The following is a 27,893-nucleotide window of genomic DNA, read 5'->3' on the forward strand; positions in this document are numbered from 1 at the left end:
ATTCTTAGTTACCATTAGTAAGTTAAAGAGACCCCTTTAAGAAAAAAGCTAGAATTGGTAGAAAGTATCATTAAAAAAAAAAAAAATCCCCCCTTTTGCTTTGGTCTATGGCTGGCCAGGGATCTCCTTATTTTACAAGTAGCCTGTTAATATCTGAGGCTTTATCATTGCTTCAACAGGAGGAGTTGAGGAAACAGGAGGAAAATGTGGAACATATCCATCGCCGGTCGGCCGAGATCAAGGAGATTCTGCACAGCAGTGAACCCCCCCTGGAGCTACAGGTAAGTCTGCCTGAGTTTACACACACATGCACAGAAATGCTTATTTCCTGCTCTGTTTACTGTGGCTAATTGCACTATGCCTATACCAACTATGTATGCTGTTTTTTGTTTCAGGTGATTGAGAGTCAGCTGAGGAAGAGAATGGAGGAAGTGAAGGAGCTCTTCACTGAAACGAGTGATGTCTTTAGAGAGCTGGGGGCTGCCAAGGCTCAGCTGACAGCTAGGATGACAGAGTGCGTGTCTTCCATACAGATGATAAATGATGCCCTGAGCACACTTGCTGCATCTGAGGGCCCTCAGCTCATCCGGGATATCCAGGTGACTATATAAGCAGAAACGTTGAGAATGCAATAAGGGTTGTTCAACATATATACTGTATCATCGAGTGATTTAAATAGTGAAAGCATAATCTGAAGTTGGGATTGGATCCTTGTGTTTTGACTGCTCCCTGACTGTTTTCTCCTACAGGTCTTATCAGAGAAACTACAGCTAGAAACTGAGCAGGCAGACACTCTGCTGCATCAGGTTGCCTTGTTGGCCAATGTGGCCAGACCAGAGAGCTTGTTGTCTCTTATTGAGGATGGGGCTCAGCTGCAGGAAAACATATCTGCCATCAAACACATGATCATTCTGAAGAGAGAAGAAGCAGAGAGCCTTAATAAGACACAACAGGTCAAATATGCTCAAGTCACAGAGTCAGAGGATCTTCATTCCCAAGTCACAGTCCAGAAGGTCCAAGATCCTCCACCAAAGAAACATGATGTCAGCAACAGTCAGGGACAGCAGGGTCAATCTTCATCTCACATCTATCCCAAAGCAAAACAGTTACATGAAGATGTAGCAGACCGTGAACACTTGCTTAAAGATTTAGAGAACTTCAGACACCTGGCAGAAATGACAGAAGAATGGCTTAAAAGATTACAGCAGTCGATTGACACTCAGGAAACAGATACTCAGAACATCCCTGCTACAACTGAGGAGAGACTGCAGGAACTGCAGGTGAAAAAAAGAGATCTATGAATAATGCTTAAATTAAATATCAAGGAAATAAATAAGGGAATTAACCTTTAAGTTCTTTTTTTTTTTTTACATTTTTTTTTTTTTTACAGCCAGGTCTATTTGTATACTTGCTATCAACATGCAGGATAGTAGGGCTTCCCCGGCTAATAATAAATAAATGAATAAGAAAAAAAAGATCGCCCATCAAGGTTGATCACGGAGCATTGTTATTTTTGTAACAGTCAGAAAAAGAGCCTTGCAAAAAGGTGTCCCAGTTTTGAACTGGTAAAAAAATAACTTGAACACATATAGACCTTACTTGCCCAAGGAATGGCACTAAAATGGCCAATTTAATACAAAAGATGAAATTGCATTGAAAAGGTTGAGCACATGAAAAGCCAAGGATTAGACCCACATCTAAATTGCATCTTAGCTCTTTTTTCCCCCCCCTTTAAATTTTGACTTCCAATTTGCCAGCCCCTTTACATTACTGCTCGGATTGATTTGCAGCTGGCTGTTTAAAAGAGCTAAAGATACTGGCAGAAACGTATTTCATCTCCCAGTTCAGGATATTATCACTACCATAGTCATGTCAAAATTGGATTTCAAAGATGATTTCTATCACCTGCCTCACATTCTTATTTCTGTTCATAGTCTGTTCAAATGTAATGACTGATGTGTGCTCAGGTGGTGTTGGACCTGAGGGCTGAAGGAGACAGCAGGTTGGAGAAGCTGAAGGTCAGAGGTCAGTCACTCCTCCAGAGACACAGTGAGAGAGGGGGAAGAGACTTACAGGATGTCCTATGCATACTTAGGGATGCGGAGTGCCAGTGGGATTCTGTGTTGCAGTCTGCAGTTAAGCAGTACAGGTACAGTATACAGTACATGAGCACAGGTCACGGATCACATGTCCATATAGTACAGTATATATGTGTGTGTGTGTGTTTAAGTATATGGCGAAATTTTATGCAAATAAAATTATGCTATCTGTAGGACTGGTTTTCATTTGCTTTTGAGAAGAGGGATTTTGACAGTTTGTCTCCATAAATAAGATAAGATTAAGGTTATGAGTGCTAAATCTCTTATTGCTTATTGCTCAATAATTTGAAAAAGTATTCATACTTAGTTTTTAAATTTGCATTATTTTAATAAAGGGTTTCAGTCATTTAGGCTAATCGATTAGTCAAGGTGAATGGATTTTTGACTGCAGGTTTTTTCCCTTTTTTTTCCCTTCAGCCAGTCAGTTCCAGAATTTAATTTAATTCAAATTTGATTTGCATACACATTATAGACAGCATGTCCCTGTGTTTTAGATTTCTACAGGGTGTTATGGAGCCCTTTTCCTCCATTCAGCACCAGCGACAACTGGAAGGTCAGACAGCCCTGTCTCAGGATGTTCAGACTCTGCTCAATAAGCCGACAACGCTTGAGAAGTCCATTCACAAACAGCTTGATCATTTACAAAGCCAAAAGGCCAGAGAAACGGGTTTTGAAGTAAGTTTTTAAGTTATTTAAGATCCTGTGTCCTAGTGAACGGGGCACCTATAGATAGCACTTCTTTGGAATAAAACAAGCAGCATGACAGATTATAATCTTACCATTTGTTATATGATGTAACTGCAATGGTGTCATATCAATAGGGTGTGTGCTAAGGAGGCCTTAGGCAAAAACGGTCCTAGCACCTTGTTTTGTGCTCTTTTCCTTTAGTGTGATTTGAATAAAAATAAATTTTATTTGAAATAAAGCCAAAGGAGGTATCTTAGTCAAACTTAAAGCAGGATTTCACTCTAAAACTATTAATGAATAATAATAATGAAATGATCTAAACCACAGTTCTGAGGTGGTTATTGAACCTTTGTATACAACATTGTAGGCTTCTTATTTTTGTTTATAATTTAGCACAGCAAAGAGACCAGACAGAGCAGGGTTCATTTGTTCATTTGCAGAGTTGATTCACTACATATTGTAGTCATGCAAGTCTGTTACCATGGCAGTCTCAGAAGTACACAGTGTAATCTTCTAAATAACACAGCCACTTTAAATGAGTAACTCTGCCATTAACCTAGACTGCAGTTCAGCCCATCAAGGTTAAGTGCTTACGTTGGTTGTCCATTTGGAAAATATGACAAAGATTCCTACATGAGGCTTTACTTAGAGATCACCTGTAACATAATTTATCTAAATGTTCTATAGTTCCTGTGATTTCTTATTCAGCATTAAACTGATTAGAATATATATATATATATATATATATATATATATATATATATATATATATATACAGTATCTCACAAAAGTGAGTACACCCCTCACATTTTTATAAATATTTGATTATATCTTTTCATGTGACAACACTGAAGAAATGACACTTTGCTACAATGTAAAGTAGTGAGTGTACAGCTTGTGTAACAGTGTAAATTTGCTGTCCTCTCAAAATAACTCAACACACAGCCATTAATGTCTAAACCACTGGCAACAAAAGTGAGTACACCCCTAAGTGAAAATGTCCAAATTGGGCCCAAAGTGTCAATATTTTGTGTCAATATTTTGTGACTTGTTAGTGTTACAAGGTCTCAGGTGTGAATGGGGAGCAGGTGTGTTAAATTTGGTGTCATTGCTCTCACACTCCCTCATACTGGTCACTGGAAGTTCAACATGGCACCTCATGGCAAAGAACTCTCTGAGGATCTGAAAAAAAGAATTGTTGTTCTACATAAAGATGGCCTAGGCTATAAGAAGATTGCCAAGACCCTGACACTGAGCTGCAGCACAGTGGCCAAGACCATACAGTGGTTTAACAGGACAGGTTCCACTCAGAACAGGCCTCACCATGATCGACCAAAGAAGTTGAGTGTACATGCTCAGCATCATATCCAGAGGTTGTCTTTGGGAAATGGACGTATGAGTGCTGCCAGCATTGCTGTAGAGGTTGAAGGGGTGGGGGTTCAGCCTGTCAGTGCTCAGACCATACGCCGCACACTGCATCAAATTGGTCTGAATGGCTGTCGTCCCAGAAGGAAGCCTCTTATAAAGATGATGCACAAGAAAGCCCGCAAACAGTTTGCTGAAGACAAGCAGACTAAGGACATGGATTACTGGAACCATGTCCTGTGGTCTGATGAGACCAAGATAAACTTATTTGGTTCAGATGGTGTCAAGCGTGTGTGGCGGCAACCAGGTGAAGAGTACAAAGACAAGTGTGTCTTGCCTACAGTCAAGCATGGTGGTGGGAGTGTCATGGTCTGGGGCTGCATGAGTGCTGCCGGCACTGGGGAGCTACAGTTCATTGAGGGAACCATGAATGCCAACATGTACTGTGACATACTGAAGCAGAGCATGATCCCCTCCCTTCAGAGGCTGGGTCGCAGGGCAGTATTCCTGCTTGATAATGTCTGTTGCTTTGCTAAAAATGCTGAGGGTGAAGGTGATGGACTGGCCAAACATGTCTCCAGACCTAAACCCTATTGAGCATCTGTGGGGCATCCTCAAACGGAAGGTGGAGGAGCACAAGGTCTCTAACATCCACCAGCTCCGTGATGTCGTCATGGAGGAGTGGAAGAGGACTCCAGTGGCAACCTATGAAGCTCTGGTGAAGCTCATGCCCAAAAGGGTTAAGGCAGTGCTGGAAAATAATGGTGGCCACACAAAATATTGACACTTTGTGCCCAATTTGGACATTTTCACTTAGGGGTGTACTCACTTTTGTTGCCAGCGGTTTAGACATTAATGGCTGTGTGTTGAGTTATTTTGAGGGGCCAGCAAATTTACACTGTTACACAAGCTGTACACTCACTACTTTACATTGTAGCAAAGTGTCATTTCTTCAGTGTTGTCACATGAAAAGATAATCAAATATTTACAAAAATGTGAGGGGTGTACTCACTTTTGTGAGATACTGTATGTGTGTGTGTGTGTGTGTATGTATATATATATATATATATATATATATATATATATATATATATATATATATATATATATATATATATATATATAATGTATATATGTATGTATATATTTATATATGTATGGTAATATTCTATGCAGATGGTTGCTCACACTATAGAGGATGGCAGTGAAAGAAGAGATACCAGAATTACACCTAATCAAGTTAGCAAAATGGAACAGCATATGAAATGTTCATCAAGTCAAACTGAGCATCTCCTGAACATCATGAAAGACATGACAGATTATGGACAGTCCACTGAGCTAAGTAGCTTGCCCACTGGTGCAGATCGTCAACACACAGCTGCTGCTCCTAAACCTGTGTTTAACATTGTTCTGCAAACTGAACTTTCTACATCCAATAAAGAAAGTTCACTGTTCGATTCTGTAGATTCTATTTCTCAACAAAATGTAACCAAGCCTATTTCATTTATTGCTATACATTATGATGAGGCAACTAAAAAACAAGAGGAAATTGTTAAACACAGTAATGACATTACTCTAGAGGGAATGCAGTCATCCTCACGTACAGAATCAATTCATACCAGAAGTTCTCTTTCTCCACTCAAAATCATTGTTGGTGCAGAGAGTTCCTCTGGAGATGCAGATGTGTCAAGTCAACAGACTTCTACATTACACATGGACAGTGACAAGCGAAGTAGTACTGAGACTGCAAAAGTTTGTAAAACTGTTCTGGATATTGATCACTCTATACTGAAACCTCATGGGCAGCAGTCAGTGGAGTCTCCCAAAGCTGGAGATACCAATGTGCTCAGTTCTGACATGCCCACTGACAATGCAATAGACTCTAAATCAAGAACAACAAACAGTGAAGAGGATCTTGTGAAGTCACTGGACTGTCTAGAGGAAATCCAGCCAACCTCCCTTACAGAATCAGTGCAAACAGGTCAGCCTGAAAATGCTTATTTTCAACAAATCCAAACCCCTGTTTGTGCAGGAAGTTCCACTGGAGATGCAGATTTGTCAAGTCAAAAAGCTTTGATGTTATCTGTCAGGCATATTACAGACATGGATGTGCTGCAAAATCAGGAAGTTGATACAATGACAGAGATTAATGCTAGATCTGTTTCCTACCAAAAATCTCCTGCATCTCCAGATCAGCACCAACAACAGGGACAGGAAAGAGCAATTCCAAATGACAGAAATGAACCAGATACTGAACAGGCAAAATCAGAAGAAGACTCTTTTGGGTTCAGACAGGGAACTGAACACACACAAGGAGAAGTTGATTTTTCACATACTGCAGTAGCAGATGTTCATGAAAATACTACAACAGAAACTGACTTGTCGAATCAGACACCTGTTGTAACCCAGCCTGATTCCTGTATGGTACACATGGACAGTGACAACCAATGTAGTGTTGGTGCTGCAAAAGTTTATACCACGATTCTGGATGTTCTTCAACCTGTATTAAAACCTGAGACGCACCAGTCAGCTGATGATAAAGAAATTGGTACTGAAAAGTCTACTGCTAAATCAGAGGACTTTAAATCAGAAAGAACAAAATATAATGAGGCTCTTATGCAGTCACTGGACATTCTAGAGGAAATGGAGTCAACCATACAGACAGAATCAGTGCAAACAAGTCAGACTGAAAATGCTGGTCTTCAACCCCATGTCCAAACCCCTGCTGGTAAAGACGATTCATGTAGAGATGTAGATGTGTCACATCATCAAACTTCTACATCATCAGACAGAGATTCTATAATGGCAGATGTGCTGGAAAATCAGAAGGTTCATACAAAGGAACCTAATGCACTATCAATTTCCTATCAGCACAATACTGGATCTATAGATCGGGGCAGAAAAGAGAGACAACTGAGAGCGATTGGAAATGACAAAAGCACAAATGAACTGGACACTAAACAGGCCAAAGCAGAAGATGGCCATTGTTCCAAGCATTCCAGTTCTATTAAGAAAAGAAAGAAGAAAAAGAGGGTGCTGAACACAGATCAGATAGTTACTAAAGAAGACCAGAAGAGTGAAACAACAATCTCCAAACAAATGAGTGAAGGCAGATCTATGCATCATCAGACAACTAGCACAAGGCACCTTGATGCCACAGACACAACACAGGGTGCATTCACAGAAGAGGATGTGCTGCAAAATCAGGGAGTTGATACAACAAAAGATCTTGAAGGCAGGAGTGTTTCTTACCAGCTACACACTGTATCTATAGATTGTGGCACAGAAGACAGACAAGAGACAGCAAACCCAATTGCCAAAAGCACAAATGACCCAGAAACTGAACAGCCAAAAGCAGAAGAGGACACCCTCAAGTTCAGACAAGAAATTGAATCCACACACACACAAAGTGATATTTCACATGGTCCAGTACCAGAGGTTCTTCAAATTTCTAGAACAGAAATAGACCAGAGAGCGGCAAATACAGAAGAAGATTATATTACATTCAGACAGGGAACTGAACCCACAGACAGAGAAGCTGGTGTTTCTCATGGTCCAGTATCACAAGTTCTTGAAATATCTACAACAGAAATTGACTTGTCGAATCAGACACCTGATGGAGCCCAGCCTGAATCTAGGACACTACACATGGTCAGTGACAACCAAAGTAGCACAGGGATTGCAACAGTCTGTCAATCCATTCTGAATGTTGATCAACCCACACTGAAACCTGATGGGCAACAGTCAGTGGAGTCTCCCAAAGCTGGAGATACCAATGTGCTCAGTTCTGTCAGTCCCACTGACAATGCAACAGACTCTAAATTAAGAACAACAAAAAGTGAAGAGGATCTTGTGAAGTCACTGGACTGTCTAGAGGAAATGCAGTTATCCTCACTTATAGAATCGGTGCAACCAAGACAAGCTGAAAATGTTTGTCCTCAGCAAGTCCAAAACCCTGCTGATGTAGAAGATTCCTGTGGAGATGTAGATGTGTCACATCATCAAGCTTCTACATTATCAGACAGAGATTCTATAGAGTCAATTGTTGTGCAAAACCAGGCAGTTCATACAAAAGATCCTGATGCCATAACCATTTACTATCAAGAACATGCTGTGTCTGTAGTTCAGGACAGAGAAGAGAGACAACAGACATCAACTGGAAATGACAAAAGCACAAAAGAACCAGACACTGAACAGGTCAAAGAAAAAGATAGCCATCGTTCCAAGCATTCCGTTTCTGTTAAAAAAAGAAAGAAGAACAAGGGGTTGCTGAACACGGATCAGACAGTTACTAAAGAAGACAGCAAGATTGAAACAACAATCTCCAAACAAACGAGTGAACGCAGCCCTCTGCATCATCAGACAACTAGCGCAAGGCATCTCGATGCCAAAGTCACAACACAGGGTGCATTCACAGAAGAGGATGTGCTGCAAAATCAGGGAGTTGATACAACAAAAGATCTTGAAGGCAGGGGTGTTTCTTACCAGCTACACACTGTATCTATAGATTGTGGCACAGAAGACAGACAAGAGACAGCAAACCCAATTGCCAAAAGCACAAATGACCCAGAAACTGAACAGCCAAATGCAGAAGAGGACACCCTCAAGTTCAGACAAGAAATTGAATCCACACACACACAAAGTGATATTTCACATGGTCCAGTACCAGAGGTTCTTCAAATTTCTAGAACAGAAATAGACCAGAGAGCGGCAAATACAGAAGAAGATTATATTACATTCAGACAGGGAACCGAACCCACACACAGAGAAGCTGGTGTTTCTCATGGTCCAGTATCACAAGTTCTTGAAATATCTACAACAGAAATTGACTTGTCGAATCAGACACCTGATGCAGCCCAGCCTGAATTTAGGACACTACACATGGACAGTGACAACCAAAGTAGCACAGGGATTGCAACAGTCTGTCAATCCATTCTGGATGTTGATCAATCCACACTGAAACCTGATGGGCAACAGTCAGTGGAGTCTCCCAAAGCTGGAGATACCAATGTGCTCAGTTCTGTCAGTCCCACTGACAGTGCAACAGACTCTAAATCAAGAACAACAAAAAGTGAAGAGGATCTTGTGAAGTCACTGGACTGTCTAGAGGAAATCCAACCGACCTCACTTACAGAATCAGTGCAAACAGGTCAGCCTGAAAATGCTTATTCCCAACAACTCCAAACCCCTGTTTTTGCAGGAAGTTCCACTGGAGATGCAGATTTGTCAAGTCAAAAAGCTTTGATGTTATCTGTCAGGCATATTACAGACATGGATGTGCTGCAAAATCAGGAAGTTGCTACAAGATCGGAGATTAATGCTAGATCTGTTTCCTACCAAAAATCTCCTGCATCTCCAGATCAGCACCAACAACAGGGACAGGAAAGAGCAATTCCAAATGACAGAAATGAACCAGATACTGAACAGGCAAAATCAGAAGACTCTATTGGGCTCAGACAGGGAACTGAACACACACAAGGAGAAGTTGATTTTTCACATACTGCAGTAGCAGATGTTCATGAAAATACTACAACAGAAACTGACTTGTCTAATCAGACACCTGTTGCAACCCAGCCTGATTCCTGTATGGTACACATGGACAGTGACAACCAATGTAGTCCTGGTACTTCAAAGGTTTATACCATCATTCTGGATGTTGATCAACCTGTATTAAAACCTGAGACGCACCAGTCAGCTGATGATAATGGATTTGGTCCTGAAAAGTCTACTGCTAAATCAGTGGACTTTAAATCAGAAAGAGGAAAAAGTAATGAGGCTCTTGTGGAGTCACTGGACAGTCTAGAGGAAATGCAATTAACCTCACTTACAGAATCGGTGCAACCAAGACAAGCTGAAAATGTTTGTCCTCAGCAAGTCCAAATCCCTGCTGATGTAGAAGATTCCTGTGGAGATGTAGATGTGTCACATCTTCAAGCTTCTGCATTATCAGACAGAGATTCTTTAGAGGTAGTTGTTGTGCAAAACCAGGCAATTCATGCAAAAGATCCTGATGCCATAACCATTTCCTATCAAGAACATGCTGTGTCTGTAGTTCAGGACAGAGAAGAGAGACAACAGACATCAATTGGAAATGACAAAAGCACAAAAGAACCGGACACTGAACAGGTCAAAGAAAAAGATAGCCATCGTTCCAAGCATTCCGTTTCTGTTAAAAAAAGAAAGAAGAACAAGGGGTTGCTGAACACGGATCAGACAGTTACTAAAGAAGACAGCAAGATTGAAACAACAATCTCCAAACAAACGAGTGAACGCAGCCCTCTGCATCATCAGACAACTAGCGCAAGGCATCTCGATGCCAAAGTCACAACACAGGGTGCATTCACAGAAGAGGATGTGCTGCAAAATCAGGGAGTTGATACAACAAAAGATCTTGAAGGCAGGAGTGTTTCTTACCAGCTACACACTGTATCTATAGATTGTGGCACAGAAGACAGACAAGAGACAGCAAACCCAATTGCCAAAAGCACAAATGACCCAGAAACTGAACAGCCAAAAGCAGAAGAGGACACCCTCAAGTTCAGACAAGAAATTGAATCCACACACACACAAAGTGATATTTCACATGGTCCAGTACCAGAGGTTCTTCAAATTTCTAGAACAGAAATAGACCAGAGAGCGGCAAATACAGAAGAAGATTATATTACATTCAGACAGGGAACTGAACCCACACACAGAGAAGCTGGTGTTTCTCATGGTCCAGTATCACAAGTTCTTGAAATATCTGCAACAGAAATTGACTTGTCGAATCAGACACCTGATGCAGCCCAGCCTGAATCTAGGACACTACACATGGACAGTGACAACCAAAGTAGCACAGGGATTGCAACAGTCTGTCAATCCATTCTGGATGTTGATCAACCCACACTGAAACCTGATGGGCAACAGTCAGTGGAGTCTCCCAAAGCTGGAGATACCAATGTGCTCAGTTCTGTCAGTCCCATTGACAATGCCACAGACTCTAAATCAAGAACAACAGAAAGTGAAGAGGATCTTGTGAAATCACTGGACTGTCTAGAGGAAATCCAACTGACCTCACTTACAGAATCAGTGCAAACAGGTCAGCCTGAAAATGCTTATTCTCAACAACTCCAAACCCCTGTTTGTGCAGGAAGTTCCACTGGAGATGCAGATTTGTCAAGTCAAAAAGCTTTGATGTTATCTGTCAGGCATATTACAGACATGGATGTGCTGCAAAATCAGGAAGTTGCTACAAGATCGGAGATTAATGCTAGATCTGTTTCCTACCAAAAATCTCCTGCATCTCCAGATCAGCACCAACAACAGGGACAGGAAAGAGCAATTCCAAATGACAGAAATGAACCAGATACTGAACAGGCAAAATCAGAAGACTCTATTGGGCTCAGACAGGGAACTGAACACACACAAGGAGAAGTTGATTTTTCACATACTGCAGTAGCAGAGGTTCATGAAAATACTACAACAGAAACTGACTTGTCTAATCAGACACCTGTTGCAACCCAGCCTGATTCCTGTATGGTACACATGGACAGTGACAACCAATGTAGTCCTGGTACTTCAAAGGTTTATACCATCATTCTGGATGTTGATCAACCTGTATTAAAACCTGAGACGCACCAGTCAGCTGATGATAATGGATTTGGTCCTGAAAAGTCTACTGCTAAATCAGTGGACTTTAAATCAGAAAGAGGAAAAAGTAATGAGGCTCTTGTGGAGTCACTGGACAGTCTAGAGGAAATGCAATTAACCTCACTTACAGAATCGGTGCAACCAAGACAAGCTGAAAATGTTTGTCCTCAGCAAGTCCAAATCCCTGCTGATGTAGAAGATTCCTGTGGAGATGTAGATGTGTCACATCTTCAAGCTTCTGCATTATCAGACAGAGATTCTTTAGAGGTAGTTGTTGTGCAAAACCAGGCAATTCATGCAAAAGATCCTGATGCCATAACCATTTCCTATCAAGAACATGCTGTGTCTGTAGTTCAGGACAGAGAAGAGAGACAACAGACATCAATTGGAAATGACAAAAGCACAAAAGAACCGGACACTGAACAGGTCAAAGAAAAAGATAGCCATCGTTCCAAGCATTCCGTTTCTGTTAAAAAAAGAAAGAAGAACAAGGGGTTGCTGAACACGGATCAGACAGTTACTAAAGAAGACAGCAAGATTGAAACAACAATCTCCAAACAAACGAGTGAACGCAGCCCTCTGCATCATCAGACAACTAGCGCAAGGCATCTCGATGCCAAAGTCACAACACAGGGTGCATTCACAGAAGAGGATGTGCTGCAAAATCAGGGAGTTGATACAACAAAAGATCTTGAAGGCAGGAGTGTTTCTTACCAGCTACACACTGTATCTATAGATTGTGGCACAGAAGACAGACAAGAGACAGCAAACCCAATTGCCAAAAGCACAAATGACCCAGAAACTGAACAGCCAAAAGCAGAAGAGGACACCCTCAAGTTCAGACAAGAAATTGAATCCACACACACACAAAGTGATATTTCACATGGTCCAGTACCAGAGGTTCTTCAAATTTCTAGAACAGAAATAGACCAGAGAGCGGCAAATACAGAAGAAGATTATATTACATTCAGACAGGGAACTGAACCCACACACAGAGAAGCTGGTGTTTCTCATGGTCCAGTATCACAAGTTCTTGAAATATCTGCAACAGAAATTGACTTGTCGAATCAGACACCTGATGCAGCCCAGCCTGAATCTAGGACACTACACATGGACAGTGACAACCAAAGTAGCACAGGGATTGCAACAGTCTGTCAATCCATTCTGGATGTTGATCAACCCACACTGAAACCTGATGGGCAACAGTCAGTGGAGTCTCCCAAAGCTGGAGATACCAATGTGCTCAGTTCTGTCAGTCCCACTGACAGTGCAACAGACTCTAAATCAAGAACAACAAAAAGTGAAGAGGATCTTGTGAAGTCACTGGACTGTCTAGAGGAAATCCAACCGACCTCACTTACAGAATCAGTGCAAACAGGTCAGCCTGAAAATGCTTATTCCCAACAACTCCAAACCCCTGTTTTTGCAGGAAGTTCCACTGGAGATGCAGATTTGTCAAGTCAAAAAGCTTTGATGTTATCTGTCAGGCATATTACAGACATGGATGTGCTGCAAAATCAGGAAGTTGCTACAAGATCGGAGATTAATGCTAGATCTGTTTCCTACCAAAAATCTCCTGCATCTCCAGATCAGCACCAACAACAGGGACAGGAAAGAGCAATTCCAAATGACAGAAATGAACCAGATACTGAACAGGCAAAATCAGAAGACTCTATTGGGCTCAGACAGGGAACTGAACACACACAAGGAGAAGTTGATTTTTCACATACTGCAGTAGCAGATGTTCATGAAAATACTACAACAGAAACTGACTTGTCTAATCAGACACCTGTTGCAACCCAGCCTGATTCCTGTATGGTACACATGGACAGTGACAACCAATGTAGTCCTGGTACTTCAAAGGTTTATACCATCATTCTGGATGTTGATCAACCTGTATTAAAACCTGAGACGCACCAGTCAGCTGATGATAATGGATTTGGTCCTGAAAAGTCTACTGCTAAATCAGTGGACTTTAAATCAGAAAGAGGAAAAAGTAATGAGGCTCTTGTGGAGTCACTGGACAGTCTAGAGGAAATGCAATTAACCTCACTTACAGAATCGGTGCAACCAAGACAAGCTGAAAATGTTTGTCCTCAGCAAGTCCAAATCCCTGCTGATGTAGAAGATTCCTGTGGAGATGTAGATGTGTCACATCTTCAAGCTTCTGCATTATCAGACAGAGATTCTTTAGAGGTAGTTGTTGTGCAAAACCAGGCAATTCATGCAAAAGATCCTGATGCCATAACCATTTCCTATCAAGAACATGCTGTGTCTGTAGTTCAGGACAGAGAAGAGAGACAACAGACATCAATTGGAAATGACAAAAGCACAAAAGAACCGGACACTGAACAGGTCAAAGAAAAAGATAGCCATCGTTCCAAGCATTCCGTTTCTGTTAAAAAAAGAAAGAAGAACAAGGGGTTGCTGAACACGGATCAGACAGTTACTAAAGAAGACAGCAAGATTGAAACAACAATCTCCAAACAAACGAGTGAACGCAGCCCTCTGCATCATCAGACAACTAGCGCAAGGCATCTCGATGCCAAAGTCACAACACAGGGTGCATTCACAGAAGAGGATGTGCTGCAAAATCAGGGAGTTGATACAACAAAAGATCTTGAAGGCAGGAGTGTTTCTTACCAGCTACACACTGTATCTATAGATTGTGGCACAGAAGACAGACAAGAGACAGCAAACCCAATTGCCAAAAGCACAAATGACCCAGAAACTGAACAGCCAAAAGCAGAAGAGGACACCCTCAAGTTCAGACAAGAAATTGAATCCACACACACACAAAGTGATATTTCACATGGTCCAGTACCAGAGGTTCTTCAAATTTCTAGAACAGAAATAGACCAGAGAGCGGCAAATACAGAAGAAGATTATATTACATTCAGACAGGGAACTGAACCCACACACAGAGAAGCTGGTGTTTCTCATGGTCCAGTATCACAAGTTCTTGAAATATCTGCAACAGAAATTGACTTGTCGAATCAGACACCTGATGCAGCCCAGCCTGAATCTAGGACACTACACATGGACAGTGACAACCAAAGTAGCACAGGGATTGCAACAGTCTGTCAATCCATTCTGGATGTTGATCAACCCACACTGAAACCTGATGGGCAACAGTCAGTGGAGTCTCCCAAAGCTGGAGATACCAATGTGCTCAGTTCTGTCAGTCCCATTGACAATGCCACAGACTCTAAATCAAGAACAACAGAAAGTGAAGAGGATCTTGTGAAATCACTGGACTGTCTAGAGGAAATCCAACTGACCTCACTTACAGAATCAGTGCAAACAGGTCAGCCTGAAAATGCTTATTCTCAACAACTCCAAACCCCTGTTTGTGCAGGAAGTTCCACTGGAGATGCAGATTTGTCAAGTCAAAAAGCTTTGATGTTATCTGTCAGGCATATTACAGACATGGATGTGCTGCAAAATCAGGAAGTTGCTACAAGATCGGAGATTAATGCTAGATCTGTTTCCTACCAAAAATCTCCTGCATCTCCAGATCAGCACCAACAACAGGGACAGGAAAGAGCAATTCCAAATGACAGAAATGAACCAGATACTGAACAGGCAAAATCAGAAGACTCTATTGGGCTCAGACAGGGAACTGAACACACACAAGGAGAAGTTGATTTTTCACATACTGCAGTAGCAGAGGTTCATGAAAATACTACAACAGAAACTGACTTGTCTAATCAGACACCTGTTGCAACCCAGCCTGATTCCTGTATGGTACACATGGACAGTGACAACCAATGTAGTCCTGGTACTTCAAAGGTTTATACCATCATTCTGGATGTTGATCAACCTGTATTAAAACCTGAGACGCACCAGTCAGCTGATGATAATGGATTTGGTCCTGAAAAGTCTACTGCTAAACCAGTGGACTTTAAATCAGAAAGAGGAAAAAGTAATGAGGCTCTTGTGGAGTCACTGGACAGTCTAGAGGAAATGCAATTAACCTCACTTACAGAATCGGTGCAACCAAGACAAGCTGAAAATGTTTGTCCTCAGCAAGTCCAAAACCCTGCTGATGTAGAAGATTCCTGTGGAGATGTAGATGTGTCACATCTTCAAGCTTCTGCATTATCAGACAGAGATTCTTTAGAGGTAGTTGTTGTGCAAAACCAGGCAATTCATGCAAAAGATCCTGATGCCATAACCATTTCCTATCAAGAACATGCTGTGTCTGTAGTTCAGGACAGAGAAGAGAGACAACAGACATCAATTGGAAATGACAAAAGCACAAAAGAACCGGACACTGAACAGGTCAAAGAAAAAGATAGCCATCGTTCCAAGCATTCCGTTTCTGTTAAAAAAAGAAAGAAGAACAAGGGGTTGCTGAACACGGATCAGACAGTTACTAAAGAAGACAGCAAGATTGAAACAACCATCTCCAAACAAATGAGTGAACGCAGCCCTCTGCATCATCAGACAACTAGCGCAAGGCATCTCGATGCCAAAGACACAACACAGGGTGCATTCACAGAAGAGGATGTGCTGCAAAATCAGGGAGTTGATACAACAAAAGATCTTGAAGGCAAGAGTGTTTCTTACCAGCTACACACTGTATCTATAGATTGTGACACAGAAGACAGACAAGAGACAGCAAACCCAACTGCCAAAAGCACAAATGACCCAGAAACTGAACAGCCAAAAGCAGAAGAGGACACCCTCAAGTTCAGACAAGAAATTGAATCCACACACACACAAAGTGATATTTCACATGGTCCAGTACCAGAGGTTCTTCAAATTTCTAGAACAGAAATAGACCAGATAGCAGCAAATACAGAAGAAAATTGTAATACATTCAGACAGGGAACTGAACCCACACGCAGAGAAGCTGGTGTTTCTCATGGTCCAGTATCACAAGTTCTTGAAATGTCTACAACAGGAATTGACTTGTCAAATCAGACACCTGATGGAGCCCAGCCTGAATCTAGGACACTACACATGGACAATGACAACCAAAGTAGCACAGGGATTGCAACAGTCTGTCAATCCATTCTGGATGTTGATCAACCCACACTGAAACCTGATGGGCAACAGTCAGTGGAGTCTCCCAAAGCTGGAGATACCAATGTGCTCAGTTCTATCAGTCCCACTGACAATGCCACAGACTCTAAATCAAGAACAACAGAAAGTGAAGAGGATCTTGTGAAGTCTCTGGACTGTCTAGAGGAAGTCCAACTGACCTCACTTACAGAATCAGTGCAAACAGGTCAGCCTGAAAATGCTTATTCTCAACAACTCCAAACCCCTATTTGTGCAGAAAGTTCCACTGGAGATGCAGATTTGTCAAGTCAAAAAGCTTTGATGTTATCTGTCAGGCATATTACAGACATGGATGTGCTGCAAAATCAGGAAGTTGCTACAAGATCGGAGATTAATGCTAGATCTGTTTCCTACCAAAAATCTCCTGCATCTCCAGATCAGCACCAACAACAGGGACAGGAAAGAGCAATTCCAAATGACAGAAATGAACCAGATACTGAACAGGCAAAATCAGAAGACTCTATTGGGCTCAGACAGGGAACTGAACACACACAAGGAGAAGTTGATTTTTCACATACTGCAGTAGCAGAGGTTCATGAAAATACTACAACAGAAACTGACTTGTCTAATCAGACACCTGTTGCAACCCAGCCTGATTCCTGTATGGTACACATGGACAGTGACAACCAATGTAGTCCTGGTACTTCAAAGGTTTATACCATCATTCTGGATGTTGATCAACCTGTATTAAAACCTGAGACGCACCAGTCAGCTGATGATAATGGATTTGGTCCTGAAAAGTCTACTGCTAAATCAGTGGACTTTAAATCAGAAAGAGGAAAAAGTAATGAGGTTCTTGTGGAGTCACTGGACAGTCTAGAGGAAATGCAGTTAACCTCACTTACAGAATCGGTGCAACCAAGACAAGCTGAAAATGTTTGTCCCCAGCAAGTCCAAAACCCTGCTGATGTAGAAGATTCCTGTGGAGATGTAGATGTGTCACATCTTCAAGCTTCTGCATTATCAGACAGAGATTCTTTAGAGGTAGTTGTTGTGCAAAACCAGGCAATTCATGCAAAAGATCCTGATGCCATAACCATTTCCTATCAAGAACATGCTGTGTCTGTAGTTCAGGACAGAGAAGAGAGACAACAGACATCAATTGGAAATGACAAAAGCACAAAAGAACCGGACACTGAACAGGTCAAAGAAAAAGATAGCCATCGTTCCAAGCATTCCGTTTCTGTTAAAAAAAGAAAGAAGAACAAGGGGTTGCTGAACACGAATCAGACAGTTACTAAAGAAGACAGCAAGATTGAAACAACCACCTCCAAACAAATGAGTGAACGCAGCCCTCTGCATCATCAGACAACTAGCGCAAGGCATCTCGATGCCAAAGACACATCACAGGGTGTATTCACAGAAGAGGATGTGCTGCAAAATCAGGGAGTTGATACAACAAAAGATCTTGAAGGCAGGAGTGTTTCTTACCAACTACAGACTATATCTACAGATTGTGACACAGAAGACAGACAAGAGACAGCAAACCCAACTGCCAAAAGCACAAATGACCCAGAAACTGAACAACCAAAAGCAGAAGAGGACACCCTCAAGTTCAGACAAGAAATTGAATCCACACACACACAAAGTGATATTTCACATGGTCCAGTACCAGAGGTTCTTCAAATTTCTAGAACAGAAATAGACCAGATAGCAGCAAATACAGAAGAAGATTGTAATACATTCAGACAGGGAACCGAACCCACACACAGAGAAGCTGGTGTTTCTCATGGTCCAGTATCACAAGTTCTTGAAATGTCTACAACAGAAATTGACTTGTCGAATCAGACACTTGATGCAGCCCAGCCTGAATCTGGGACACTAAACATGGACAGTGACAACCAAAGTAGCACAGGGATTGCAACAGTCTGTCAATCCATTCTGGATGTTGATCAACCCACACTGAAACCTGATGGGCAACAGTCAGTGGAGTCTCCCAAAGCTGGAGATACCAATGTGCTCAGTTCTGTCAGTCCCACTGACAATGCCATAGACTCTAAATCAAGAACAACAGAAAGTGAAGAGGATCTTGTGAAGTCTCTGGACTGTCTAGAGGAAATCCAACTGACCTCACTTACAGAATCAGTGCAAACAGGTCAGCCTGAAAATGCTTATTCTCAACAACTCCAAACCCCTGTTTGTGCAGGAAGTTCTACTGGAGATGCAGATTTGTCGAGTCAAAAAGCTTTGATGTTATCTGTCAGGCATATTACAGACATGGATGTGCTGCAAAATCAGGAAGTTGATACAATGACAGAGATTAATGCTAGATCTGTTTCCTACCAAAAATCTCCCGCATCTCCGGATCAACACCAACAACAGGGACAGGAAAGAGCAATTCCAAATGACAGAAATGAACCAGATACTGAACAGGTAAAATCAGAAGAAGACTCTATTGGGTTCAGACAGGGGACTGAACACACACAAGGAGAAGTTGATTTTTCACATGTTGCAGTAGCAGAGGTTCATGAAAATACTACAACAGAAACTGACTTGTCTAATCAGACACCTGTTGCAACCCAGCCTGATTCCTGTATGGTACACATGGACAGTGACAACCAATGTAGTCCTGGTACTTCAAAAGTTTATACCATCATTCTGGATGTTGATCAACCTGTATTAAAACCTGAGACGCACCAGTCAGCTGATGATAATGGATTTGGTCCTGAAAAGTCTACTGCTAAATCAGTGGACTTTAAATCAGAAAGAGGAAAAAGTAATGAGGCTCTTGTGGAGTCACTGGACAGTCTAGAGGAAATGCAATTAACCTCACTTACAGAATCGGTGCAACCAAGACAAGCTGAAAATGTTTGTCCTCAGCAAGTCCAAAACCCTGCTGATGTAGAAGATTCCTGTGGAGATGTAGATGTGTCACATCTTCAAGCTTCTGCATTATCAGACAGAGATTCTTTAGAGGTAGTTGTTGTGCAAAACCAGGCAGTTCATGCAAAAGATCCTGATGCCATAACCATTTCCTATCAAGAACATGCTGTGTCTGTAGTTCAGGACAGAGAAGAGAGACAACAGACATCAATTGGAAATGACAAAAGCACAAAAGAACCGGACACTGAACAGGTCAAAGAAAAAGACAGCCATCGTTCCAAGCATTCCGTTTCTGTTAAAAAAAGAAAGAAGAACAAGGTGTTGCTGAACACGAATCAGACAGTTACTAAAGAAGACAGCAAGATTGAAACAACCACCTCCAAACAAATGAGTGAACGCAGCCCTCTGCATCATCAGACAACTAGCGCAAGGCATCTCGATGCCAAAGACACAACACAGGGTGTATTCACAGAAGAGGATGTGCTGCAAAATCAGGGTGTTGATACAACAAAAGATCTTGAAGGCAGGAGTGTTTCTTACCAACTACAGACTACATCTACAGATTGTGACACAGAAGACAGACAAGAGACAGCAAACCCAATTGCCAAAAGCACAAATGACCCAGAAACTGAACAGCCAAAAGCAGAAGAGGACACCCTCAAGTTCAGACAAGAAATTGAATCCACACACACACAAAGTGATATTTCACATGGTCCAGTACCAGAGGTTCTTCAAATTTCTAGAACAGAAATAGACCAGATAGCAGCAAATACAGAAGAAGATTGTAATACATTCAGACAGGGAACTGAACCCACAGACAGAGAAGCTGGTGTTTCTCATGGTCCAGTATCACAAGTTCTTGAAATGTCTGCAACAGAAATTGACTTGTCGAATCAGACACCTGATGCAGCCCAGCCTGAATCTAGGACACTACACATGGACAGTGACAACCAAAGTAGCACAGGGATTGCAACAGTCTGTCAATCCATTCTGGATGTTGATCAACCCACACTGAAACCTGATGGGCAACAGTCAGTGGAGTCTCCCAAAGCTGGAGATACCAATGTGCTCAGTTCTGTCAATCCCACTGACAATGCCACAGACTCTAAATCAAGAACAACAGAAAGTGTAGAGGATCTTGTGAAGTCACTGGACTGTCTAGAGGAAATCCAACTGACCTCACTTACAGAATCAGTGCAAACAGGTCAGCCTGAAAATTCTTATTCTCAACAACTCCAATCCTCTGTTTTTGCTGAACATTACACTGGAGATGCAGATTTGATAAGTCCTCAAGCTTCTAAATTTTCCAAAAAGGATATGACGGACATGAATGTGCTGCAAAATCAGGAACTTAACACAACAAAATTGATTAATTCCAAATCTGTTTCCTACCAACAAAACACTGTATCTGTAGATCAGGACAGAGAGGACAGACAAGAGACCACAAACCTAGATGACAACACTGAGCCAGACAATGAAGACGCAAAATCAGAACATGATTATATATCCAGACTGGGAACTGATACAGCACACAGAGACACTGATATTTCACGTTGTCCAGTTACAGAGGTTCTTCAGTCAGAAACTGACTTGTCAAATCAGATACCTGATGCAAACAAGTTTGAATCTAATATGCCATGCATGAAGAGTGAAACTGAAAGTAGACCTGGGACTGATAATGTCTGTTCTATCATTCTGGATGTTGATCTGCCCATGCTGAAACCTGACGGGCAGGAGTCTATGGAGTTTCCTAAAGCTGGAGATGCTAATGAATTCAGTTCAAATTCCACTGCTAATGCAAACTACTCTAAATCAGGAACAACAAAAAGCAAGGAGGATCTTATGAAGTCATTAGACAGTGTTGTAGAAAGTCGGACTGGAAATGATCATTCACAATCCCAAACCTCTGTAGATCCAGAAAGTTCCTTTGGAGATGCAAATGTGTCAGGTGATCAAGATTGTATGGTGCTATGCAAGGATATTACAGAAGTACATGTTCTGCATACTGAGGGTGTTGTTACAATAGAAGAGCATGACGCCACTAGTAAAATTATTAGGGCGACGAAAAATTATTTGGGTGGGGAAGACTGGCAAGAAACCAAAAATATAAATGAAGCGCACACTGAACTAGCAAAAGGAGGAGATAATGAGTGTCTGAAGCTTTCCAGTGCTATAAAGGGAAAGAAGAAGAAGAGGTCTTCAAACTCAGATCAGACAAATGATGATGAAGAAAAAAGGAAGACTGAGACATCTAGTTCCAAACAAATGAGTGAAGCCAGCTTTCTGCATTATCAGACAACTACCACAAGGCATGCAAATGCCCCTGACACAACACTGAGCACATCCACAGAATATATTCAGAAAGATACTCCCAAATCAATGCATGTCTTTAGTTTAGATGGGAACGCGGTGGATGCTATAGAAATCAGAGATGACTTGGATTCCCCAGAGAATACAGATAGACAGCTGAGTGATACAAGTACTGCCCTTGTATGTACTAGCCATGCCAGTGCCATAGGCAGTCATTCTACTTATATAAAATCAACAGACTTTAAGTGCACCATTGAGAAGCAAGTTCCTAATTCAGGGGACATTTCAGAGACATCCAGAACTGAGACTGAGTCAACGATAACCACTGCAGTACCATTACAGCTTGAGTTCAGCATCCATGCAAAAGCAGGCTCAAAGGAGCAGGCTGAGGATCCGGATAGCAGTGACTGCTTACAGGTATCTTCACATGCATATTTTTTTTCTTTGCTGTACATTGCATTAATTCATTGTCAGTGTGGTCCTCTATGACACAAGTCTAGAATAGTTGTGTTTTGTCACTGAGTGTGGGATCAGACTCATGTCAGCACTTCATGTTAACCGTTCTGGGTAAAACTTAAAAGCAGTTTTTTCAGAGCACAGAAAAATGTTGCCCTTTATTGGTTTGACATTTCTAAGTCTTTTTTTTAAAAGTCAGAATTTTATTAGGTGATGCTGCAGCTACTGTATATTTGAATAGTTTTCTGAAAAGGTCATTTGCAATAAATTACAAGAATTTAAAGCATGAATACTCATTTTTCAGACGTTCACACGGAACTTCCTATTAAAAAAATCTCTCATTGGCATTTCTTGTGGTAGTTTGGCCATTTCTCACTGTGTCACTGATAATGCCAAATATAAAAGTATAATGGCTTGATATTTAATTTGTAACAGTTGGTAAAAGTAGAAGGCGCATGCCTGAGTTTTTCTTCTCTGACGTGCATAATTTCATGTATTCATTCTTTCAATCGTACTCCTTTTCTTTTCTTTTCTTTTCTTATCTTTTTTTTGGTTGTTTTGCATTTCTGTATTATGTTTGTTGTGTAAACTCATGTGCTTGTCACATGTTTTTACTGTAGCATGCATTTGATAAAACAGTGCTCAGTTTAGTGTTTGTTGTGACTTTGCAGCTGTCAGGTATTTTTTTTTATGTATTATATTGTATGCAACAACTAGTTGTACAGACCTGCAGCACAGCTGCTCTCTAGGTTTGCTCAAGGCATACCACGCCCCATGGGGAAGAGCCAACTCTCAAAAACGCTTCATTCCTGTTTTGGTTTCAACGGGAATATACTGTACGCATTTACACGTGTTGAGCTGGGACATGATTTTAACCAAAAACAGCAATGAACTTTACTGTTTTATTCAAACTGTTTACAATTATTTTTTTTAAATGCTTAGCCAAAAGAAATGTCCAAAGCCAATACAAAGGTGTCTGGAAGTGAAGGAGATGAATGTGAACATTTCAAGGACAACAGCAAGAAAACGAGGACAGCAAACCAGCCTGCCCAAGCATCAGCACTGGACACCTTATTGGATATCAGCACAAATGTTCACACTGTAATGGATACCTGTGATGTTCCCACAGTAAGTGTGAAGGACTGTTGTAGAAACATAACTATACATTAACTATTTTCATTGTGTTATTACACTTGTTTTTCATGTTTGCATATACGTACTTAATATATCCTACAATATACTAATTTGTTTTGCTCTAACATATTGTAATGAGAGGTAACATCATGATGTGGTTATCAGATAACACTGGCAGGCTTTGAAATGTCTGTATTATGATGATTACATATCTACTTGTAGCTCTGGGAAGTAGACTGCACAGGAAGTAAATTGGCACTGATCAAAGATTTCCTGACTCAAGTAAATTCAAGATTTCAGTAGCCATGTTTGTCATTACATTTTGAATTTTTGCTGTTTTCTCAGGGATATAAGCCTAGGGAGGTAACCTCGCTTCTAGAGTCACCACTTACAGAATTGGAGAACCAACTAGGAAGGGCTGTTCTTAGGATTCTGAAATGTCGATATCAGCCAGCCCAGCTTAGCACTGAACTAATGAGCAAGCAGCTTCAGGAAGCAGAGGTATGCTTGTTTATGTCATTTTCTTGTTTGTAAATCAAGGATGTGATAAGACAAGGCAACTGGGAATAGTAGTAAGAAGCTCCTCCTTGCTCTGCATGTTTCAGCCTTTGTGTCATTTGATAGAATTACCCAAAGTACCCAGTACTGAAAATCGAGCTTAGCCACACAGAGAGGCAGCTTAACTGGTACAGGCAGAGTTGTGCTTTACATATATAAGGTTGACCTCTTTTAACAAGAAAATCCTTAACCAGTTACAACCAAGCACAAAAGTTGTCACTTTTAGTTTGTTCATTGATGCCCCAATTAGTGACCAATGTTATATTTGGTATATCACTCTAAATGTTGATTTCACATTTTGTTGTGTTTCTTTAGAGCTGTAGACAGTATGTTGGGGAGCAGTTGGCTTCACAGTCTCAATGTGGAGGCTCTGGTTTCTCCCAGGTTAACCAAAGTATGGTGGAGAAATGGAGTTCAGCAATGTTGGATGCTACAGCCACAGTACAGGTTAAAGAGGCCCAGCTCCAACAGGTCACAAAATATCACCAACAAATACAGGCCCTCCAAGATGTACTTCAGGAACTGGAGGAAGAGTTGGAGTCACTGAGCCTGTGAGAGATTATATAATGTTCAAATAATGTATAGATGCTTGTGCATTCATGTGAAAAAATAAGTATACCTCATAGAAATTGTTGGCTTTTTTGACAGATTTGGTCAAGCAAACATTTGATCATCTTTGAAAGAGTGCCTATTAATGTGCCTATTAATACATTTGATATACTTGAACAAAACCACATCGAAAAATATATTTTTCAATCATTTATTCAACAAAAATAAATAGTGATATTCTTCTGTGATAAAAGAAAGTACACCCCCCTTTAGCAGAAATAACTTCTGGTAGGCGTTTTGCATAACTGTCCACCAGGCGTGCTGAACATTTGGACCACTCGTCCATGCAATATTCTTTCAATATTCTCAGTTGCAAGATGTTTGAGGGTTTTCTTGCAGGTACTGTCCGTCTGAGGGGGTGGGGGTGGGAGGGTTTGTTGCCAGGGAAATTTATATTATTATATAATATAATATAATAATTATATATAAAATTATATATATATATATATATATATATATATATATATATATATATATATATATATATATATATATTGTGTAGTGTTTTGCTACTAGGAGTAACCAGGCAGGCTCTTTCTCGTTCTGAGACTTTATTAAAGAACCGCATGGTTACTGTTTTGGCTGTACATAACTACAAAATGTCAATTTTGTGTCATTTGATAGTGTGTCAACTTTATTAATAGGCACTGTTTCAAAGAGGATCAAATGTTTGCTTGCCCAAAAATGCCAACAATTTCTGTGGGGTGTACTTATTTTTTCACATGACTGTAGATGTATCATGAAAAATCTTTTTCCTCTATTTCTCTACCTATATAGAGTTTCTTTGGAAAGCAGTGCTGTTCAAGCAAAAAACCTGTGTGCATTTCTCGAGCACATGAAGCAGAAGAAGAGCATGCTGGAAGAACTGATGACCACATGTTGCCATGTGTCACCCTATTTAGGAGAGGCTGATGGTCCAGTGGCATGCCTCATCCAGGTTAAGAATTTGCAGAAAAAGTGGCAGATTTTGGAGTGGACAGCAGAGAGAAGCTTAAGGCATGCCAACCACTGTATGTCAGAAGTGTCTATACTAATGAAGGATGCTAAGGCCCTTCTGGTTGAAGTAGAGTTTCTGCACACAGCTTCTTTCTCACCTTCGACACAGATAAAAGACTGCCAAAGGGCAATACACAATATGATAACATTCTTTCAGTTTATGGAAATAAATGAACGATACCTGTACCTCCATGAGCTCTCACAGGCTCTTTTCCAGTGTCCACTAGGGGAGAAAGAGAAGGAAGACATTAGCAATGTTTTCCAAAATCTGAAAGCTCAATTGGATTGTGCTCAGGAGAAACTTTGTATTGATGCTACCTGTCCCAGAGACCACTTACTGGCAGAAATCACTGATACTATGAAAAGCTGGTTTGCTTGGGCAACACAAACAGAGAGCACAATCACCAGGAAAAAGAAGTTATCTCTTTTTCCTGAGGAAGCCAGTCAGCAGGTTAACAGCATGAAAAAATTGCAGTCAGAAATATCCTCCAGGCAATTAAAATTGCCCTCTGTGGTTATGAAAATAAAACAGGAGATTGCAGGACTTAGCCAGGTGGAGCCTTCTCTTATGTTATCTGCACTCCAGACCTTAGAGAACATCTACAGTAAGATCTCAGAGAAGGCAGAGCGTGTTTGTGCAGATCTGAACCAAATGTTGCATGCTAGACAGAGACTGGACATTCAGATTACAGATAATAGCACATGGCTGGCCTCACTCTTCGAGAAAGAGTCCAATAAAGCTGCAGCAATCCTGCTTGGAAGCTCTATCACAGACTTGCGAGTCTGCCATCAAAAGCACAAAGCTACTTTAAAAGAAGCTGAGAAGCGGCTATCTACCATTCAGACACTTCTGGATAACACAAAGGACATGATTCATGATCTTAGTATTATAGACAGTTTCCATCTTATCAACAGACTTACCACCTTACAAGAAGAGATCAATGGGGTTCTAAAATATAAGCGAACCACATGTTGGGAACTAGAGGAGATCTTGCATGCCCAGGAATCTTCCACAGAAGAATTTGCTACCATCCAGAAGAGTTTACGTCAAATAAAAACTGACCTTGAGAAGCAAAGATATCCTGTAACACGAGACTCACTTGCTGCTTTTGACCCTATAAGACGTATGCTGATGGATCATCTTTCTCAAGTGCTGGAAGTTCCGCATTGCCAGGAGAACCAGAGGAAAGAACTTCTACGGACCATTCTGAACTTACAGGAGAACATGAGGGTGCTGGATTGGCAGAGCATGGAACATGAAGAATATCTGACATCCAAAAAGCATTTGGGAACCCACTTTGAGGCAGTGAAGATGAGAGTTCTTGAGATGTCAGATAGCAGCAGAAATACTGATAAACGACTCCTTATGGCTCAAACCCTGCTAGTGAAGATACCCCTGGTGAAGATATCCTTACAGAAGACAGCAGCGCAACTGGAGGCAATTTCTGGTGACCTCTTCCCATCACAGTTGAACTCAGAGAGGCAAAAGATTCGCAGCATGCTGCAAAGTCTTACTGCCTGGGAAAGTATTGTTAGCAGTGATGTTAAAAACCAGGAGGATTCCCTATTTACTAGCAGCCTTAACAATCTAAGGGACTTGACTCCATTAACTGAACACTTTATGAGAGTTGAAGAACTGCTAAAGCAGAACAGCTGCTTGGATCCAAGTGACCAGGCCATTACCATAGCACTACAAACATGCTTGACACTTGAGAGGTCAGTGGCATCTGGACTGCGAATTTTGGAGAGCTGCAAAGACTGTACAGCTATTGAAGGCCATGGAAAAACCACCAACATAGGAAGAAGAATTTTGAAAGACTGTAAAATGCAGATGGTAAATGTTTTTATATTATGCAGAGATTAACTTTAGTCTTTAATGTATTATGCTACATATTGCTTTTTATTTTATGGATTCCATGTACCTGTATTTGTAGCAGCATGTTTTATGTGTGTATTATTTAATTTGTGTAAATCTGGGTTAATTGCACTCAGTGGCCAGGATAATAGGCACACGTAGCTTATAACAGTTTTGTTAACAGTGGTCCTATGGTGGTCCCTTACCACTAATTTGAGAGTGGATAACACATTTTGTGTAGCAGCAGATAGACTACGGGTAATATTTCCCACGGAGTATGCAGTATATTGTGTTCTAATTTG

The 27,893-nt window shown here is 41.1% G+C and overlaps 1 protein-coding gene across 1 annotated transcript in view; it reads left to right on the top strand.

Moving 5' to 3' along the window:
* Positions 1–27,893, top strand: part of LOC128601584 (uncharacterized) — a 126,481-nt gene that overhangs the window by 39,524 nt on the left and 59,064 nt on the right. Inside the window, exons 36-45 of the mRNA XM_053614887.1 lie at positions 180–281; positions 396–599; positions 750–1,280; positions 1,968–2,149; positions 2,594–2,774; positions 5,328–22,400; positions 23,382–23,567; positions 23,919–24,074; positions 24,447–24,682; positions 25,518–27,570. Of these exons, the coding sequence (XP_053470862.1) occupies positions 180–281; positions 396–599; positions 750–1,280; positions 1,968–2,149; positions 2,594–2,774; positions 5,328–22,400; positions 23,382–23,567; positions 23,919–24,074; positions 24,447–24,682; positions 25,518–27,570 (20,904 nt within the window). The remainder of the gene's footprint in view (positions 1–179; positions 282–395; positions 600–749; positions 1,281–1,967; positions 2,150–2,593; positions 2,775–5,327; positions 22,401–23,381; positions 23,568–23,918; positions 24,075–24,446; positions 24,683–25,517; positions 27,571–27,893) is intronic.

The sequence above is a fragment of the Ictalurus furcatus genome, chromosome 25 (genome assembly GCF_023375685.1).
Source record: "Ictalurus furcatus strain D&B chromosome 25, Billie_1.0, whole genome shotgun sequence".
Classification (NCBI taxonomy): domain Eukaryota; kingdom Metazoa; phylum Chordata; class Actinopteri; order Siluriformes; family Ictaluridae; genus Ictalurus; species Ictalurus furcatus.